General features: G+C 48.1%; 1 protein-coding gene across 1 annotated transcript in view; it reads right to left on the bottom strand.

The window, feature by feature from the left end:
* Positions 1-9,992: 9,992 nt before the first annotated feature.
* Positions 9,993-22,043, bottom strand: part of tcirg1b (T cell immune regulator 1, ATPase H+ transporting V0 subunit a3b) — a 47,070-nt gene continuing 35,019 nt past the window's right edge. Inside the window, 5 exon segments of the mRNA XM_083786102.1 lie at positions 9,993-10,411; positions 11,571-11,742; positions 13,256-13,373; positions 17,803-17,898; positions 19,064-19,222. Coding sequence (XP_083642228.1) covers positions 10,318-10,411; positions 11,571-11,742; positions 13,256-13,373; positions 17,803-17,898; positions 19,064-19,222 — 639 coding nt within the window. The 3' untranslated portion in view covers positions 9,993-10,317.

Genomic DNA, 22,043 nt, shown 5'->3' with positions numbered 1-22,043 from the left:
TAATTCCCTCTGATTCCATAGCTCTAATGCCCTCTGGTCCATAGCTCTAATGCCGTCTGGTCCATAGCTCTAATGCCCTCTGTTCCATAGATCTAATGCCCTCTGGGCCATAGCTCTAAAGCCCACTGTTCCATAGCTCTAAAGCCCTCTGTTCCATAGCGCTAATGCTACTGAACCATAGCTCTAAAGCCCTCTGTTCCATAGCTCTGATTCCCTCTGTTCCATAGCTCTAAAGCCCTCTGTTCCATAGCTCTAAAGCCCTCTGTTCCATAGCTCTAATGCCCTCTGATTCCATAGCTCTAAAGCCCTCTGGTCCATAGCTCTAAAGCCCTGTGTTCCATAGCGCTAATGCTACTGAACCATAGCTCTAATGCCCTCTGATTCCATAGCTCTAATGCTACTGCACCATAGCTCTAATGCCGTCTGGTCCATAGCTCTAATGCCCTCTGTTCCATAGATCTAATGCCCTCTGGGCCATAGCTCTAAAGCCCTCTGTTCCATAGCTCTAAAGCCCTCTGTTCCATAGCGCTAATGCTACTGAACCATAGCTCTAAAGCCCTCTGTTCCATAGCTCTGATTCCCTCTGTTCCATAGCTCTAAAGCCCTCTGATCCATAGCTCTAAAGCCCTCTGTTCCATAGCTCTAATGCCCTCTGATTCCATAGCTCTAAAGCCCTCTGGTCCATAGCTCTAAAGCCCTCTGTTCCATAGCGCTAATGCTACTGAACCATAGCTCTAATGCCCTCTGATTCCATAGCTCTAATGCTACTGCACCATAGCTCTAATGCCGTTGGTCCATATAGCTCTAATGCCCTCTGTTCCATAGCTCTAATGCCCTCTGCACCATAGCTCTAATGCCCTCTGAACCATAGCTCTAATGCCCTCTGTTCCATAGCTCTAATGCCCCCTGCACCATAGCTCTAATGCCCTCTGTTCCATAGCTCTAAAGCCCTCTGTTCCATAGCTCTAATGCTACTGAACCATAGCTTTAAAGCCCTCTGTTCCATAGCTCTAATGCTACTGAACATAGCTCTAATACCCTCTGGTCCATAGCTCTAATGCCCTCTGTTCCATAGCTCTAATGCCCTCTGTTCCATAGCTCTAATGCCCTCTGGTCCATAGCTCTAATGCCCTCTGGTCCATAGCTCTAATATCCTCTGCTCCATAGCTCTAATATCCTCTGTTCCATAGCTCTAATGCCCTCTGCTCCATAGCTCTAATGCCCTCTGGTCCATAGCTCTAATGCCGTCTGTTCCATAGCTCTGATTCCCTCTGTTCCATAGCTCTAAAGCCCTCTGGTCCATAGCTCTAATGCCCTCTGTTCCATAGCTCTAATGCCCTCTGATTCCATAGCTCTAAAGCCCTCTGTTCCATAGCTCTAAAGCCCTCTGTTCCATAGCGCTAATGCTACTGAACCATAGCTCTAATGCCCTCTGATTCCATAGCTCTAATGCCCTCTGATTCCATAGCTCTAATGTCGTCTGTTCCATAGCTCAAATGCCCTCTGTTCCATAGCTCTAATGCCCTCTGTCCATAGCTCTAATGCCCTCTGATTCCATTGCTCTAATGCTACTGCACCATAGCTCTAATGCCGTCTGGTCCATATAGCTCTAATGCCCTCTGTTCCATAGCTCTAATGCCCTCTGCACCATAGCACTAATGCCCTCTGAACCATAGCTCAAATGCCCTCTGTACCATAGCTCAAATGCCCTCTGTTCCATAGCTCTAATGCCCTCTGATCCATAGCTCTAATGCTACTGAACCATAGCTTTAAAGCCCTCTGTTCCATAGCTCTAATGCTACTGAACATAGCTCTAATACCCTCTGGTCCATAGCTCTAATGCCCTCTGTTCCATAGCTCTAATGCCCTCTGTTCCATAGCTCTAATGCCCTCTGGTCCATAGCTCTAATGCCCTCTGGTCCATAGCTCTAATATCCTCTGCTCCATAGCACTAATATCCTCTGTTCCATAGCTCTAATGCCCTCTGCTCCATAGCTCTAATGCCCTCTGATTCCATAGCTCTAATGCTACGGCACCATAGCTCTAATGCCCTCTGTTCCATAGCTCTAATGTCCTCTGTTCCATAGCTCTAAAGCCCTCTGTTCCATAGCTATAATGCTACTGGACCATAGCTCTAATGCCCTCTGCTCCATAGCTCTAATACCCTCTGATCCATAGATCTAATGCCCTCTGTTCCATAGCTCTAATGCCCTCTGTTCCATAGCTCTAATGCCCTCTGGTCCATAGCTCTAATGCCCTCTGGTCCATAGCTCTAATATCCTCTGCTCCATAGCTCTAATATCCTCTGTTCCATAGCTCTAATGCCCTCTGCTCCATAGCTCTAATGCCCTCTGCTCCATAGCTCTAATGCCCTCTGATGCATAGCTCTAATGCCCTCTGTTCGATAGCACTAATGCCCTCTGTTCCATAGCTCTAATGCTACTGAACCATAGCTCTAATGCCCTCTGTTCCATAGCTCTAATGCTACGGCACCATAGCTCTAATGCCCTCTGTTCCATAGCTCTAATGCCCTCTGTTCCATAGCTCTAAAGCCCTCTGTTCCATAGCTATAATGCTACTGGACCATAGCTCTAATGCCCTCTGCTCCATAGCTCTAATACCCTCTGATCCATAGCTCTAATGCCCTCTGTTCCATAGCTCTAATGCTCTCTGATCCATAGCTAATGCCCTCTGATCCATAGCTCTAATGCCCTCTGATCCATAGCTCTAATGCCCTCTGTTCCTTAGCTCTAATGCCCTCTGCTCCATAGCTCTAATTCCCTCTGATTCCATAGCTCTAATGCCCTCTGTTCCATAGCTCTAATGCCCTCTGGTCCATAGCTCTAATGCCGTCTGGTCCATAGCTCTAATGCCCTCTGTTCCATAGCTCTAATGCCCTATGGTCCATAGCTCTAAAGCCCTCTGTTCCATAGCTCTAAAGCCCTCTGTTCCATAGCGCTAATGCTACTGAACCATAGCTCTAAAGCCCTCTGTTCCATAGCTCTAAAGCCCTCTGGTCCATAGCTCTAATGCCCTCTGTTCCATAGCTCTAATGCCCTCTGATTCCATAGCTCTAAAGCCCTCTGTTCCATAGCTCTAAAGCCCTCTGTTCCATAGCGCTAATGCTACTGAACCATAGCTCTAAAGCCCTCTGATCCATAGCTCTAATGCCCTCTGTTCCATAGCTCTAAAGCCCTCTGTTCCATAGCTCTAATGCTACTGAACCATAGCTCTAAAGCCCTCGGTTCCATAGCTCTGATTCCCTCTGTTCCATAGCTCTAAAGCCCTCTGGTCCATAGCTCTAATGCCCTCTGGACCATAGCTCGAATGCCTTCTGTCCATAGCTCTAATGCCCTCTGAAACCATAGCTCTAATGCCCTCTGTTCCATAGCTCTAATGCCCTCTGTCCATAGCTCTAATGCCCTCTGTTCCATAGCTCTAATGCCCTCTGTTCCATAGCTCTAATGCCCTCTGTTCCATAGCTCTAATGCCCTCTGAACCATAGCTCTAATGCCCTCTGTTCCATATCTCTAATGCCCTCTGTCCATAGCTCTAATGCCCTCTGAACCATAGCTCTAATGCCCTCTGTTCCATAGCTCTAATGCCCTCTGTCCATAGTTCTAATGCCCTCTATTCCATAGCTCTAATGCCCTCTGTCCATAGCTCTAATGCCCTCTGTTCCATAGCTCTAATGCCCTCTGTTCCATAGCTCTAATGCCCTCTGTTCCATAGCTAATGCCCTCTGTTCATAGTTCTAATGCCCTCTGTTCCATAGCTCTAATGCCCTCCCCTCACCTATTAGCTCTCCTCTCTTTCTCCCTCCCCTCACCTATTAGCTCTCCTCTCTTTTTCCCTCCCCTCTCCTATTAGCTCTCCTCTCTTTCTCCCTCCCCTCACCTATTAGCTCTCCTCTCTTTCTCCCTCCCCTCACCTATCTGCTCTCCTCTCTTTCTCCCTCCCCTCTTCTACCTGCTCTCCTCTCTTTCTCAGGATGTGACCCCATAGGCTGGAGGGGTGCAGATGTGACCGCATAGGCTGGAGGGGTGCAGGATGTGACCCCATAGGCTGGAGGGGTGCAGATGTGACCCCATATGCTGGAGGGGTGCAGGATGTGACCCCATAGGCTGGAGGGGTGCAGATGTGACCCCATAGGCTGGAGGGGTGCAGGATGTGACCCCATAGGCTGGAGGGGTGCAGGATGTGACCCCATAGGCTGGAGGGGTTCAGGATGTGACCCCATAGGCTGGAGGGGTGCAGGATGTGACCCCATAGGCTGGAGGGGTGCAGGATGTGACCCCATAGGCTGGAGGGGTGCAGGATGTGACCCCATAGCCTGGAGGGATGCAGGATGTGACCCCATAGGCTGGAGGGGTGCAGATGTGACCCCATATGCTGGAGGGGTGCAGGATGTGACCCCATAGGTGGGAGGGGTGCAGGATGTGACCCCATAGGCTGGAGGGATGCAGGATGTGACCCCATAGGCTGGAGGGGTGCATATGTGACCCCATATGCTGGAGGGGTGCAGGATGTGACCCCATAGGTGGGAGGGGTGCAGGATGTGACCCCATAGGCTGGAGGGGTGCAGGATGTGACCCCATAGGCTGGAGGGGTGCAGGATGTGACCCCATAGGCTGGAAGGGTGCAGGATGTGACCCCATAGGTGGGAGGATTGCTTCCTTCCTTCTTTCCTTACACACACACACACACACACACACACACACACACACACACACACACACACACACACACACACACACACACACACACACACACACACACACACACACACACACACACTCCTTCCTTCCTTGCTTCCTTGCTTCCTTGCTTCCTTCTTTCCTTCCACACACACACACACACACACACACACGCACTGTATACGCACGCACGCACGCGCACACACACACACACACACACACACACACACACGCACAGCTAATGCTACTGGTCCATAGCTCTAATGCCCTCTGTTCCATAGCTCTAATGCCCTCTATTCCTAATGCCCTCTGGTCCATAGCTCTAATGCTACTGGTCCATAGCTCTAATGCCCTCTGCTCCATAGCTCTAATGCCCTCTATTCCATAGCTCTAATGCCCTCTATTCCATAGCTCTAATGCTACTGAACCATAGCTCTAATGCCCCCTGATTCCATAGCTCTAATGCTACTGAACCATAGCTCTAATGCCCTCTGACACATAGCTCTAATGCCCTCTGTTACATAGCTCTAATGCCCCCTGATCCATAGCTCTAATGCCCTCTGTTCCATAGCTCTAATGCCCTCTGTTCCATAGCTCTCATGCCCTCTGTTCCATAGCTCTAATGCCCTCTGATTCCATAGCTCTAATGCCCTCTGTTCCATAGCTCTAATGCCCTCTGTTCCATAGCTCTAATGCCCTCTGTTCCATAGCTCTAATGCCCTCTGTTCCATAGCTCTAATGCCCTCTGTTCCATAGCTCTAATGCTACTGCACCATAGCTCTAATGCCCTCTATTCCATAGCTCTAATGCCCTCTGAACCATAGCTATAATGCCCTCTGGTCCATAGCTCTAATGCCCTCCAGTACATAGCTCTAATGCCCTCTGTTCCATAGCTCTAATGCTACTGATCTATAGCTCTAATGCCCTCTGTTCCATAGCTCTAATGCCCTCTGCTCCATAGCTCTAATGCTCTCTATTCCATAGCTCTAATGCCCTCTGTTCCATATCTCTAATGTTACTGACCATAGCTCTAAGGCCCTCTGGTCCATAGTTCTAATGCTACTGGTCCATAGCTCTAAAGCCCTCTGTTCCATAGCTCTAATGCCCTAAGTTCCATAGCTCTAATGCCCTCTTTTCCATAGCTCTAATGGCCTCTGTACCATAGCTCTAATGCCCTCTGATCCATAGCTCTAATGCCCTCTGCTCCATAGCTCTAATGCCCTCTGCTCCATAGCTCTAATGCCCTCTGTTCCATAGCTCTAATGCCCTCTGCTCCATAGCTCTAATTCCCTCTGATTCCATAGCTCTAATGCCCTCTGTTCCATAGCTCTAATGCCCTCTGGTCCATAGCTCTAATGCCGTCTGGTCCATAGCTCTAATGCCCTCTGTTCCATAGCTCTAATGCCCTCTGTTACATAGCTCTAATGCCCTCTGGTTCATAGCTCTAATGCCCTCTGTTCCATGGCTCTAATGCCCTCTGTTCCATAGCTCTAATGCCCTCTGTTCCATAGCTAATGCCCTCTGTTCCATAGCTCTAATGCTACTGAAACCATAGCTCTAATGCTACTGGTCCATAGCTCTAATGCCCTCTGGTCCATAGCTCTAATGCCCTCTGCTCCATAGCTCTAATGCCCTCTGTTCCATAGCTCTAATGCTACTGAAACCATAGCTCTAATGCTACTGGTCCATAGCTCTAATGCCCTCTGTTCCATAGCTCTAATGCTACTGTACCATAGCTCTAATGCCCTCTGGTCCATAGCTCTAATGCTACTGTTCCATAGCTCTAATGCCCTCTGGTCCATAGCTCTAATGCCCTCTGGTCCATAGCTCTAATGCCCTCTGGTCCATAGCTCTAATGCTACTGAACATAGCTCTAATGCCCTCTGTTCCATAGCTCTAATGCTACTGTACCATAGCTCATAATGCCCTCTGTTCCATAGCTCTAATGCCCTCTGTTCCATAGCTCTAATGCTACTGTACCATAGCTCTAAAGCCCTCTGTTCCATAGCTCTAATGCCCTCTGTTCCATAGCTCTAATGTCCTGCCCTCTCCTATCTGCTCTCCTCTCTCCCTCCCTCCCCTCACCTATCTGCTCTCCTCTCTTTCTCCCTCCCCTCACCTATTAGCTCTCCTCTCTTTCTCAGGATGTGACCCCATAGGCTGGAGGGGTGCAGATGTGACCCCATAGGCTGGAGGGGTGCAGGATGTGACCCCATAGGCTGGAGGGGTGCAGATGTGACCCCATATGCTGGAGGGGTGCAGGATGTGACCCCATAGGCTGGAGGGGTGCAGATGTGACCCCATAGGCTGGAGGGGTGCAGGATGTGACCCCATAGGCTGAAGGGGTGCAGGGTGTGACCCCATAGGCTGGAGGGGTGCAGGGTGTGACCCCATAGGCTGGAGGGTACAGGGTGTGACCCCATAGGCTGGAGGGGTGCAGGGTGTGACCCCATAGGTGGGAGGGGTGCAGGATGTGACCCCATAGGCTGGAGGGGTGCAGGATGTGACCCCATAGGCTGGAGGGGTGCAGGATTTGACCCCATAGGCTGGAGGGGTGCAGGATATGACCCCATAGGCTGGAGGGGTGCAGGGTGTGACCCCATAGGTGGGAGGGGTGCAGGATGTGACCCCATAGGCTGGAGGGGTGCAGATGTGACCCCATATGCTGGAGGGGTGCAGGATGTGACCCCATAGGTGGGAGGGGTGCAGGATGTGACCCCATAGTCTGGAGGGGTGCAGGATGTGACCCCATAGGCTGGAGGGGTGCAGGATATGACCCCATCGGTGGGAGGGGTGCAGATGTGACCTCATAGGCTGGAGCGGTGCAGGATGTGACCCCATAGGTGGGAGGATTGCTTCCTTCCTTACACACACACACGCACACACACACACACTCCTTCCTTCCTTGCTTCCACACACACACACACACGCACTGTATACGCACGCACGCGCACACACACACGCACGCACGCGAGCGCACGCACGCACGCACGCACCTCCCCTCTCCTACCAGCTTTCCTCTCTTTCTCCCTCCCCTCTCCTACCTGCTCTCCTCTCTTTCTCCCTCCCCTCACCTATCTGCTCTCCTCTCTCTTTCCCTCCCCTCACCTATTAGCTCTCCTCTCTTTCTCCCTCCCCTCACCTAATAGCTCTCCTCTCTTTTTCCCTCCCCTCTCCTATCTGCTCTCCTCTCTTTCTCCCTCCCCTCACCTATTAGCTCTCCTCTCTTTCTCCCTCCCCTCACCTAATAGCTCTCCTCTCTTTTTCCCTCCCCTCTCCTATCTGCTCTCCTCTCTTTCTCCCTCCCCTCACCTATTAGCTCTCCTCTCTTTCTCCCTCCCCTCTCCTATCAGCTCTCCTCTCTTTCTCCCTCCCCTCACCTATCAGCTCTCCTCTCTTTCTCCCTCCCCTCACCTATTAGCTCTCCTCTCTTTCTCCCTCCCCTCTCCTATTAGCTCTCCTCTCTTTCTCCCTCCCCTCACCTATTAGCTCTCCTCTCTTTCTCAGGATGTGACCCCATAGGCTGGAGGGGTGCAGGGTGTGACCCCATAGGTGGGAGGGGTGCAGGATGTGACCCCATAGGCTGGAGGGGTGCAGATGTGACCCCATAGGCTGGAGGGGTGCAGGATGTGACCCCATAGGCTGGAGGGGTGCAGGGTGTGACCTCATAGGTGGGAGGGGTGCAGGATGTGACCCCATAGGCTGGAGGGGTGCAGATGTGACCCCATAGGTGGGAGGATTGCTTCCTTCCTTCTTTCCTTACACACACACACACGCACTGTATACGCACGCACGCACCTCCCCTCTCCTACCAGCTCTCCTCTCTCTCTCCCTCCCCTCTCCTACCAGCTCTCCTCTCTTTCTCCCTCCCCTCTCCTATCAGCTCTCCTCTCTTTCTCCCTCCCCTCACCTATTAGCTCTCCTCTCTTTCTCCCTCCCCTCCCCTCTCCTACCAGCTCTCCTCTCTTTCTCCCTCCCCTCTCCTACCAGCTCTCCTCTCTTTCTCCCTCCCCTCTCCTATTAGCTCTCCTCTCTTTCTCCCTCCCCTCTCCTATTAGCTCTCCTCTCTTTCTCCCTCCCCTCCCCTCTCCTATCAGCTCTCCTCTCTTTCTCCCTCCCCTCACCTATTAGCTCTCCTCTCTTTCTCCCTCCCCTCCCCTCTCCTATCAGCTCTCCTCTCTTTCTCCCTCCCCTCACCTATTAGCTAAACGTATTTATTTAAAGACCTTTTAAGCGTCGTATGAAGCTAACTCTTGTCGTGACAAATCATGACAACACACAGAATTATTCGGGCCAAACAAAGAATTAGAAAAAAAAAACGGCTGGTTACAACACTTTTTTTGTTGTTTTTCTTCTTTGTAATTATTTGTTTGGTCCAAAATATTGTGTGTGTCGTCATGATTTGTCACAAGAGTTGGCTTCGTACGACGCTTAAAAGGTCTTTAACCCATTCTGGGCGGGAACCCATTTTAGTGTTAGCACTATGTTATGACCTTGACCTTGCTCTCCTATCCCACACCCAACATCAAATGCAGGAGAAGACAAACATAGTCTCAGCCATCTCAACACGCCTTGGCCTCACCATCCACAGAGGAAAAATAAACACCAACAACGCTACTCCCATCACATTAGAGGAGGTGGAGAGCTTTACCTACCTAGGCAGTATCGTGGACAAAGTGGGTGGGACAGACGCTGACGTGAAAGTTAGGATGGGAAAGGCAAGAGCAAGAGCTTTCCACCAGCTGAAAAATGTCTGGGGATCCTCAGATCAGATCAGGATCTTTAACTCCACGGTAAAGCCTGTTCTGCTGTATGGAGCAGAAGCTTGGAGAACAACTGTAAATACCATGAAGAAAATCCAGACTTTCATAAACACCTGCCTGAGAAGAACCCTCCGAATCCACTGGCCTAAATACACAATCAGCAACCTGGAGCTGTGGCAGCAATCAGGCCAACACCGTGTGGAAAAAGACGTACTACAAAGACCATGGCGATGGATTGGCCACACCCTTCGCAAGCCTGCCTCTAGTATCACAAGACACACCCTGTTCTGGAACCCGCAAGGGAGAAGGAAAAGGGGCAGACCAAGAAACGCCTGGCGGCGTGACCTAGACCTAGACGCAGACGTGAAGAGATCTGGCCATACACGGGGACAGCTGGAGAGAATGGCCCAAGAGGAGAGCTCATGTTGGTGGCCCATGCCCACGGTTGGGCGATAGGCGTATAAGTAGGTTTTGAAATGCCTAAATGTGGGCGGGGCACTTCAAGGCACAGACACGGGACATGAGGTACAAAAGCAGCTGTTTTTATTGATGATTCATACTGTGCTACAATGTATTCATTGATCATTGATAATGTGCTACAATGCACTTCATTCTTTATGTGGTTATAATAATGTCATAACATTATGTTATTATAATAATAACTTTAGAATAACAGTCCTTTCTTCAGTCAGAGTGCAAAGTGCAATCATGGAAAACAAATCACCTCGGGATGCATTAACGGTCACATTATTGTTTGACCAATCGCAGAGCAGGGATGAGCCGTGGATTAGCCAATCGGACAGGAGCTGAGGCGTGGATTAGCCAATCGGAGGGGACTGGAGGCGTGGATTAGCCAATCACAGCGGACTGGAGGCGTGGATGAGAGCAGCGAAGCAGAAGGGGTTCAGTTTGTATCCCATCCCGCTGTAGAATTTATTCTGGAACTCCACCCTGAAAAAAACAATGATATACCTTTAACTTTATTACTGCCACTAGGTGGCAGCATAACCACGCAAAACAATAATATACCTTTAACCGCCTGGAACTCTGAAAATATATAATATAACTTTAACCATCTATAAACAATGACATAAATTAAACCAACTGGAACTCCACCCTGCAAAACAAGGATACAGCTTTAAAGGGAGTGCAACAAACCATGTACAACCCTGATTCGGCACAAACAAAGGGACTAAATTATTTTCGCTCCTATGCCACCAAAATGTGGAACGCCCTACCAACAGTCATTAAGACATGCAAATCCCTTGACTCCTTCAAAACCGCTCTCAAAGGGCACCTACGGATGGCTGCAATTCGAAACTGGCCTCTGTAAAATCTGAATCACCCCCCCCCCATTTCCCCTCACTGTATATGTTTCTTTTCCCTTTTTACCTCCTTTATGATGAATTCCTGTTCTGTTCTTTAACTACATAGAAGTGTCTATTTGTACGTCTCTAAATGTTTTGATGAATTGAACAAGGTGGACCCTGTTGTAAACAAGTGTAATGCTTAATTGGGTCATCCACTCACAGTTAACAGTCTTTGTATTGAGTTTGTGCTTGAAATGTACTGTAATTCTGCAAACTATTAATAAATACTTCAATCAATCAATAAAAAAAAACATCAGGGGCCTGTTTCACAAAAGCAGAGCCTGCTTTCTGGTCTAGAGGGGCGGGTAGCCTGGCCCAATCAGCATGCTTTCTGGTCTAGAGGGGCGGGTAGCCTGGCCCAATCAGCATGCTTTATGGTCTAGAGGGGCGGGTAGCCTGGCCCAATCAGCCTGCTTTATGGTCTAGAGGGGAGGGTAGCCTGGCCCAATCAGCATGCTTTATGGTCTAGAGGGGAGGGTAGCCTGGCCCAGCCAGCCTGCTTTATGGTCTAGAGGGGAGGGTAGCCTGGCCCAGCCAGCATGCTTTATGGTCTAGATGGGGCGGGTAGCCTGGCCCAATCAGCCTGCTTTATGGTCTAGAGGGGCGGGTAGCCTGGCCCAATCAGCATGCTTTATGGTCTAGAGGGGCGGGTAGCCTGGCCCAGCCAGCGTGCTTTCTGGTAATAATAACAATAGTAATAGTAATAGTAATAGTAATAGTAACAGTAACAGTAGTAATACCAGTGCAGCCTCAGGGCGTGCAGGAAGGCCGACAGTCCCTCCATCACCAACAGGATGGAAACGGTGAGAACAGCGAAGAAACCGAAGACAAAGAACAGGACTGCACTTCCCATGTATCCCTGCCAGCGCAGCGCGATGCGCATCACCATCACCCACAGCACCTCCGACAGCTCTGGAGGAGAAATTACAACAATAATTCAACTTTATATAGCGTCACCATCACCCACAGCACCTACGACAGCTCTGGAGGAGAAATTACAACAATAATATAGCTGAATATAGGAGGGGCTAGCGCCCTATAAATCTACACTATAGCTGAATATAGGAGGGGCTAGCACCCTATAAATCTACACTATAGCTGAATATAGGAGGGGCTAGCGCCCTATAAATCTACACTATAGCTGAATATAGGAGGGGCTAGCGCCCTATAAATCTACACTATAGCTGAATATAGGAGGGGCTAGCGCCCTATAAATCTACACTATAGCTGAATATAGGAGGGGCTAGCCCCCTATAAATCTACACTATAGCTGAATATAGGAGGGGCTAGCGCCCTATAAATCTACACTATAGCTGAATATAGGAGGGGCTAGCGCCCTATAAATCTACACTATAGCTGAATATAGGAGGGGCTAGCGCCCTATAAATCTACACTGTAGCGTCGGCAGTGTCTTGAGTGTACAGGGTTTGATGAGGTCTGGCCATATATGGCAGTGTGTGTGTATGTGTGTAGTAGTAGTGTGTACGTACGTGCGTGCGCCAGGGACAGTGTGTGTGTGTGGTAGCAGTGTGTACGTACGTGCGTGTGTGTGTGTGGTAGCAGTGTGTACGTACGTGCGTGTGTGTGTGTGGTAGCAGTGTGTACGTACGTGCGTGCGCCAGGGACAGTGTGTGTGTGTGTGTGTGTGGTAGCAGTGTGTACGTACGTGCGTGCGCCAGGGACAGTGTGTGTGTGTGTGTGTGTGTGTGTGTGTGTGTGTGGTAGCAGTGTGTACGTACGTGCGTGCGCCAGGGACAGTGTGTGTGTGTGTGTGTGTGTAGTAGCAGTGTGTACGTACGTGCGTGCGGCAGGGACAGTGTGTGTGTGTGTGTGTCTGTGTAGTAGCAGTGTGTACGTACGTGCGTGCGCCAGGGACAGTGTGTGTGTGTGTGTGTGTGTAGTAGCAGTGTGTACGTACGTGCGTGCGCCAGGGACAGTGTGTGTGTCTGTGTAGTAGCAGTGTGTACGTACGTGCGTGCGCCAGGGACAGTGTGTGTGCGTGTGTGTGTGGTAGCAGTGTGTACGTACGTGCGTGTGCCAGGGACAGTGTGTGTGTGTGTGTGTGTGGTAGCAGTGTGTACGTACGTGCGTGTGCCAGGGACAGTGTGTGTGTGTGTGTACGTACGTGCGTGCGCCAGGGACAGTGTGTGTGTGTGTGTGTGTGTGGTAGCAGTGTGTACGTACGTGCGTGTGCCAGGGACAGTGTGTGTGTGTGTGTACGTACGTGCGTGCGCCAGGGACAGTGTGTGTGTGTGTGTGTGTGTGGTAGCAGTGTGTACGTACGTGCGTGTGCCAGGGACAGTGTGTGTGTGTGTGTACGTACGTGCGTGCGCCAGGGACAGTGTGTGTGTGTGTGGTAGCAGTGTGTACGTACGTGCGTGTGCCAGGGACAGTGTGTGTGTGTGTGGTAGCAGTGTGTACGTACGTGCGTGTGCCAGGGACAGTGCCCACAGCCGCAGGTAGGAGGCAGTGTTGCTGATACATCCCAGACAGTATTCTATGGTGTGGATGGCCTGATGCATGTAGACATCTGCAGCGTCAAACTGTGAACACATTATTATTATTATTATTGTTATTATTATTATTATTATTATTATAGCTACTATAATGACATGGCCTGATGCATGTAGACATCTGCAGCGTCAAACTGTAAACACATTATTATTATTATTATTATAGCTACTATAATGACATCAGGAGAACTCATGTTGTTTTATTTTCGTCATTTTAAGGTAGATTCATAAAGTTATACTATTTTAGTCGGAGATAGACTCCGGCAGTACTCCGGCCTCCCCAACTCTCGCGGGAACGTCTTGCGAGGTTTCGTTTGTAAACAAGTCTCCACGCTGTTTGAGACGCATCTCTGTGTGAGATGCATCTCTGTTTGAGACGCATCTGTGTGAGATGCATCTCTGTTTGAGACGCATCTCTGTTTGAGATGCATCTCTGTTTGAGACGCATCTCTGTTTGAGACGCATCTCTGTTTGAGACGCATCTCTGTTTGAGATGCATCTCTGTTTGAGACGCATCTCTGTTTGAGACGCATCTCTGTTTGAGACGCATCTCTGTTTGAGACGCATCTCTGTTTGAGACGCATCTCTGTTTGAGACGCATCTCTGTTTGAGACGCATCTCTGTTTGAGACGCATCTCTGTTTGAGACGCATCTCTGTTTGAGATGCATCTCTGTTTGAGACGCATCTCTGTTTGAGACGCATCTCTGTTTGAGACGCATCTCTGTTTGAGACGCATCTCTGTTTGAGATGCATCTCTGTTTGAGACGCATCTCTGTTTGAGACGCATCTCTGTTTGAGACGCATCTCTGTTTGAGATGCATCTCTGTTTGAGATGCACCTCTGTTTTAGATGCACCTCTGTTTGAGACGCATCTCTGTTTGAGACGCACCTCTGTTTGAGATGCACCTCTGTTTGAGATGCATCTCTGTTTGAGACGCATCTCTGTTTGAGATGCACCTCTGTGTGAGATGCATCTCTGTTTGAGATGCATCTCTGTGTGAGATGCATCTCTGTTTGAGACGCATCTCTGTTTGAGATGCATCTCTGTTTGAGATGCATCTCTGTTTGAGATGCACCTCTGTTTGAGATGCATCTCTGTTTGAGACGCATCTCTGTTTGAGATGCATCTCTGTTTGAGACGCATCTCTGTTTGAGATGCACCTCTGTTTGAGATGCATCTCTGTTTGAGATGCATCTCTGTTTGAGATGCACCTCTGTTTGAGATGCATCTCTGTTTGAGATGCACCTCTGTTTGAGATGCATCTCTGTTTGAGAAGCACCTCTGTGTGAGATGCACCTCTGTTTGAGATGCATCTCTGTTTTAGATGCATCTCTGTTTGAGATGCATCTCTGTTTGAGATGCATCTCTGTGTGAGATGCATCTCTGTTTGAGATGCATCTCTGTTTGAGATGCATCTCTGTTTGAGATGCATCTCTGTTTGAGATGCATCTCTGTTTGAGATGCATCTCTGTTTGAGATGCACCTCTGTTTGAGATGCATCTCTGTTTGAGATGCACCTCTGTTTGAGATGCACCTCTGTTTGAGATGCATCTCTGTTTGAGATGCATCTCTGTTTGAGATGCACCTCTGTTTGAGATGCATCTCTGTGTGAGATGCATCTCTGTTTGAGATGCATCTCAAACAGAGGTGCATCTCTGTTTGAGATGCACCTCTGTTTGAGATGCACCTCTGTTTGAGATGCATCTCTGTTTGAGATGCATCTCTGTTTGAGATGCACCTCTGTTTGAGATGCATCTCTGTTTGAGATGCATCTCTGTGTGAGATGCATCTCTGTTTGAGATGCATCTCTGTTTGAGATGCATCTCTGTTTGAGATGCATCTCTGTTTGAGATGCACCTCTGTGTGAGATGCATCTCTGTTTGAGATGCATCTCTGTTTGAGATGCATCTCTGTTTGAGATGCATCTCTGTTTGAGATGCATCTCTGTTTGAGATGCATCTCTGTGTGAGATGCACCTCTGTGTGAGATGCACCTCTGTTTGAGATGCATCTCTGTTTGAGATGCATCTCTGTTTGAGATGCATCTCTGTTTGAGATGCACCTCTGTTTGAGATGCACCTCTGTTTGAGATGCATCTCTGTGTGAGATGCATCTCTGTTTGAGATGCATCTCTGTTTGAGATGCACCTCTGTGTGAGATGCACCTCTGTTTGAGATGCATCTCTGTGTGAGATGCATCTCTGTGTGAGATGCATCTCTGTTTGAGATGCATCTCTGTTTGAGATGCATCTCTGTGTGAGATGCATCTCTGTTTGAGATGCACCTCTGTTTGAGATGCACCTCTGTTTGAGATGCATCTCTGTTTGAGATGCACCTCTGTTTGAGATGCACCTCTGTTTGAGATGCATCTCTGTTTGAGATGCACCTCTGTGTGAGATGCACCTCTGTTTGAGATGCATCTCTGTTTGAGATGCATCTCTGTTTGAGATGCATCTCTGTTTGAGATGCACCTCTGTGTGAGATGCACCTCTGTTTGAGATGCATCTCTGTGTGAGATGCATCTCTGTGTGAGATGCATCTCTGTTTGAGATGCATCTCTGTTTGAGATGCATCTCTGTGTGAGATGCATCTCTGTTTGAGATGCACCTCTGTTTGAGATGCACCTCTGTTTGAGATGCATCTCTGTTTGAGATGCACCTCTGTTTGAGATGCACCTCTGTTTGAGATGCACCTCTGTTTGAGATGCATCTCTGTTTTAGATGCACCTCTGTTTGAGATGCATCTCTGTGTGAGATGCACCTCTGTTTGAGATGCATCTCTGTTTGAGATGCATCTCTGTGTGAGATGCACCTCTGTTTGAGATGCATCTCTGTGTGAGATGCACCTCTGTTTGAGATGCATCTCTGTTTGAGATGATGAAAATGAATGAATGCTAAATAAATATGTCACACAGTCGCATACCATAATACTACAGCGTCATACTCCACAGAGAAAAGCACAATTTGCGCAACACCAACGTTCAACTGCCTGCTCGGCTCATTTAGCCCGCCAGGCACCACCGAATAGTGTAACTCTTTCTTTAATCTATTACAACCACATACGCAGACAAAAGTACATGGCACCGCGGACAAAACACAAGTAGGCTACTGTGACGCACACACCAACAATCCACCATTGCAATGCGAGTGCGCAAAGATGCACATGACAGCTGCATGCTTTTAGATCTACCGTCAAACTGCCTAAACTGACCATGGAGAAGTTCACTGGAGATGTGAGTCAATGGCAAAGCTTTTGGAGTCAATTTGAGACAGCAATAGACAAAAACACGAGTCTCAGTAAGTCTGATAAATTCACATATTTAAAGTGAGTATTCTTAAGTTGCAGAGCGGCTATGTAGTCGCGGGATTGGCTTTATCAGACCAGAATTATGACAATGCCATTAAAATGCTAGGCAGGCTGCATGTCGCGCGTAATTGTAGAACGCAGGGCATTCACTCTGACGAGTGCGGGCGCAGACACCACAAAACAGTTTGCAACCAAACAGCCAGTCGATATACAGCGCATGATAGACGCGCCGACCACGGCAACGACAGACAGGCTGACCACAGTGTTGCAGATGCAGTTAGTAGTGTAGCAAGCAACTCTGACAATAGTATTACTGCAGACAGCTACCATTAAGGATAGATGCACCAACGCAAAGCCAAGTAGCCAGGTGCCTATTAGATGTGGGTAGCACCCGCAGTTTCATTAAAGAGGATATTTCCAGAGCTGGGTTTCACCGGTTTCACCGAGACACCTCACACCACCGCAACCTCAACAGCGGTGCTGTCAACCTGCTGCTCCTCGCCTTCCTCCTCTCTGACCGACAACACTGGCTCTTGGCTCTTGCTGCTGCCCCGCAATTCAAACATTGCGGTTCATAGCTTGAAACATTTTTCACTTTTTCTACTGGAAATGTTATGAACGCAGAATCAATCTGTCCCGCGCTGTTTTGAAGTTACTTGCTACAAGTCAGACGAGGCAAACTACATCAGCGGACCGGGGGAGGGACCTTTGGTGGTAGAACAGATCTACAAGCTGACAACGTGTCACCAAGCAACACGTTGTTAGCTTGTAGATCTGTTCTATTTGTATGCGCAGTTGCGCACACATGGAAGATACCAAGTACACTCGCCACACAGGGTAAACTTTATATAGATAGGAGTAAAACCATAGAGTATACTCTAAGAGTAAAACACTATGAAAAACAAAATAATCAAAAAAAAAATTAAATACAAAATTCAGCAAAATAAAGTTGTACAACCCCCCCCCCCGCCCCCCCCAGCCAAAATAAAAATAAACATATCCCCCCCTCAGGCTCAAAAAATAGTTTAATGACCCCCCCCCTTTTTTGCACCATACCAACCTTTGATAAATAACGATCAGTCCCTTAGTGTGTGTGTGTGTGTGTGTGTGTGTGTGTGTGCACGTGTGTGTGTGTGTGTGTGTGTGTGAGTACCTCCTCCTCCTCCTCCTCGGCCCCTCCCTCTACGTCAGAGGTTCGAGTGTTGATCGAACCGTCTTCAGCCAACAGCACACACCTGTCACCTGTCACCTGTCAATCAATCAATAACACACCTGTCACCTGTCAATCAATCAATAACACACCTGTCACCTGTCAATCAATCAATAACACACCTGTCACCTGTCAATCAATCAATAACACACCTGTCACCTGTCAATCAATCAATAACACACCTGTCACCTGTCAATCAATCAATAACACACCTGTCAATCAGTCAATCAATCAATAACACACCTGTCACCTGTCAATCAATCAATAACACACCTGTCAATCAGTCAATAACACACCTGTCACCTGTCAATCAATCACACACCTGTCACCTGTCAATCAATCACACACCTGTCACCTGTCAATCAATCAATAACACACCTGTCAATCAGTCAATAACACACCTGTCAATCAATCAATAACAATAATAACACACCTGCTACCCGTCAATCAAACAATTGGCAGATTAAAATAGGCTGCATTCTCCATCCCAATAAAACAACGACCTGTACTGTACTGTACTGTACTGTACTGTACTGTACTGTACTGTACTGTACTGTACTGTACTGTACTGTACTGTCTTTTCTGCTCCTCTTTCAATTGGTATATTGCGTGACATGTTCACATTATTACAAAAACATGCTATGGGTATATAAATGTGACTGGTCAAAACTTTGAGATGTTTTTCTAAAGTGTTGGACTCATTCAAAAGCCTATATTTTGAAAACTGAAAACGATAGAAGTTTGATCTCTTTTCCTGGTGAAAGTAGAGGATTCTAGCTTTCATTTGACATATGATATGTCTCTGTCACTAGAATAGAGAATATGTTATGGGCATAATAGAAGTGTTCTGCAAACAAATGATAACTACCAAAGCCCATTTTCCCAGAGGCCTGTTTAGGGTGAAACCGAGCTGCTGTATAAAACTGCCTGTATCTAAAGAATGCAACATGCTACAAACATAATTGTTTTTTCTGGGTAAAGAGGAAATCTTTCAATTGGTATATTGCGTGACATGTTCACATTATTATAAAAATATGCTATGGGTATATAAATGTGACTGGTCAAAGCTTTGAGATGTGTTGGACTCATTCAAAAGCCTACATTTTGAAAACTGAAAACGATAGGAATGTGATCTCTTTTCCTGGTGAAAGTAGAGTGTTACAGCTTCATTATTGGTCCCTAAATGAATGACCTTTGACCCTACCTCCTCTGCGTCGGGGGCGTGGTCGGACAGGTCGGAGGTCAGCGGGGGGGAGTAGGGGGACCGGTATCGGTGTGACACGTACTCGTAGGTGGGCTGACCGAAGAGCAGGACCGGAACACTGGAGAGGGCTAGGCCCAACAGGACCTTCTGGACGATACCCTGTACACACACACACATTAAACACTGGAGAGGGCTAGGACCACCAGGACCTTCTGGACGATACCCTGTACACACACACACACACACACATTAAACACTGGAGAGGGCTAGGCCCAACAGGACCTTCTGGACGATACCCTGTACACACACACACACACACTAAACACTGGAGAGGGCTAGGCCCAACAGGACCTTCTGGACGATACCCTGCACACACACACACACACACACACACACACACACACACACACACACACACACACACACACACACACACACACACACACACACACACACACACACACACACACACACACACACACACACACACACACACACACACACACACACACACACACACACACACACACACAAATGCCGCAGCTCGCTTGGTCTTCAACCAGCCAAAATTCTCACATGTCTCCCCCCTGCTCCGCTCCCTCCACTGGCTCCCGGTCGCTGCGCGCACAGAATACAAAACTCTGATGCTGGCATTCAAGGCAACCAAAGGTATGGCTCCCCCATATCTTGCAAGTATGATTGAACCCTACAAACCCTCCCGCGCACTCAGATCAGCCAACGCAGGGAAGCTGGAAGTACCCTCACTAAAAACGCCGGGACAACAACGCTCCACACGTCCCAAACTCTTCTCCCTTCTGGCTCCAAAACTGTGGAATGCACTTCCCATTGCAGTCAGAACTGCAGCATCACTCCCAATCTTCCGCCGTAGTCTGAAAACCCACCTTTTTAGACTCCATCATGGCCCATAGCACTTTCCCTACCCCCTTAGATAGCATTTCTGTAGACTTAGATAGCATCTGATACAGACTTATAGCATGTTATGTAGACAGCACTATAATTGCATTGTATATAGTCATAGCACGCCATAGTACATATGTATAGCATAGTAGTAAATATGTATAGTTTATATGTATAGTCTCATAATATAGATATTCCACTGTTACTTTCTAAGCTTACGCATGTTTTATGATAAATGCTTTTGTGATATATTCCCATGCTTTTGTTCTTGATTATTGTAAGTCGCTCTGGATTAAGAGCGTCTGCTAAATGCCTAAATTGTAAATTGTATGTATAGTTTCATTATATAGATATTCCACTGTTACTTTCTTAGCTTACACATGTTTCATGATAAATGTTTTTATGTGATGTATTCCTAAGCTTTTTGTTCTTGCTTAATGTAAATCGCTCTGGATTAAGAGCGTCTGCTAAATGCCTAAATTGTAAATTGTACACACACAGGGCCGATCACCGATCACCGATCACTGGAAACAGTATAGGCCGATACCGATATTGCCGTCGTGAAATCCATATTTTTTTCCATTGTGTAGCATATATACTTACTGTATTTTCTACTGTACTCTTCTTACACATCATTGACATTGTAAGTATAAAAATTAGGAGATGAGAAAGTGTTTTTGCAAGCTGAGGCAACGTGCAATATTTCACTCTAGACTCTCTTAGAGACAACTTGGAGGTTACAGAGTAAACTGTAGAGACTCAAAATGCAGTGGTTCCCAAAGTGGGGTCCGTGGACCCCCAGGGGTCCTTGAGGGAGTTCCAGGGGGTCCCCAGCTAAAAGGATAGTTTGGAACCAAATGGACCTGTTAGGGTTAACATTGATTTTACAATATAAATTGGGGTCTCAGAGATAGAAGTGGCATTAAATGGGGGTTCGTAGTCAAACTGGGGGTCCTTGAAATTAAACTGGTGGAGAAATTTGAGAATCACTGCTACAATCTTCTTATGGGGGTCCCTGGCATATCTTTTCAAATGGGGGTCCGTGGGCTGATCAGTGTCAATTTGTGGGTCCTTGACGTGAAAAGGTTTGGGAACCACTGTCTTAGAGACAACTTGGAGAGTAAACTGTAGCTTTCTTCTTTCATCAAATACAAAAATATAATAATAATAACATACCGTTACCGTACATGTTCAGTGCACGGACACAGACAACTGAACATTTCACTGTACAGACTAAAATAAAAAGCAGGCTGCTAGTGTTAGCACTTGTATACTGTATAGGCTCGCTGATCGTTAGCTTAGTGCTTAGATTAGCGTGTAGCTACTGATTCAACCCACTGATTGAACTTCATCTCCGCCTTTAATCTAAGTAATTTTTTTATTGACAATGTGAACGAACCCCGACACCAGCGCTGCAAAAATAGACAGATCTACAAGCTCTCAACGCGTAGCGAACTGCGCTGCAGAAACAGGCAGGACGCGATGCCTTGAGAGCCTGTGTGGATCAGCAGCAGCATGGGGCCGGCACTCCCAGCCTCCGACGGTGCGGGGAGGCAAGACTTCTCCGGGGAGGAGGAGACTTGGGCACTGGGCAGGCTACATGTTGCTGTGGCTAAAAGCACCGTCACCAGCCAGTGGTTGTGATGTTAGCTTCAAGCTAACAAGCCAAGCTAATAGCTTGGCTTGCATCTGCTTGTCCGTTCCAACTTCACTTCATCTCCACCTGTAACTTATTTCTTATTTTTTCCCTGGCTGAGCAGCTGCGCTGCAAACAGACGGATCTACAAGCTCTCAACAGCGACCGGAGCTGCAAAAACAGGCGCCCCCTTAAAGGAGACTTGCCACTGTCCCACTGTCTGTTTTGATCGGGCATTTTGATCGGCAATTTTGATTTATTTTGAGAATCCGATCCGAGCAGCATCGCTCCACAGGCTGGGAGCAGCATCGCTCCACAGGCTGGGAGCAGCATCGCTCCACAGGCTGGGAGCAGCATCGCTCCACAGGCTGGGAGCAGCATCGCTCCACAGGCTGGGAGCAGCATCGCTCCACAGGCTGGGAGCAG

This window comes from Protomyctophum parallelum (assembly GCF_964188405.1).
Source record: "Protomyctophum parallelum genome assembly, chromosome: 16".
Lineage (NCBI taxonomy): Eukaryota > Metazoa > Chordata > Actinopteri > Myctophiformes > Myctophidae > Protomyctophum > Protomyctophum parallelum.
The sequence above is the reverse complement of the archived record's forward strand: the minus strand, read 5'-3'. Positions and strand labels throughout refer to the sequence as shown.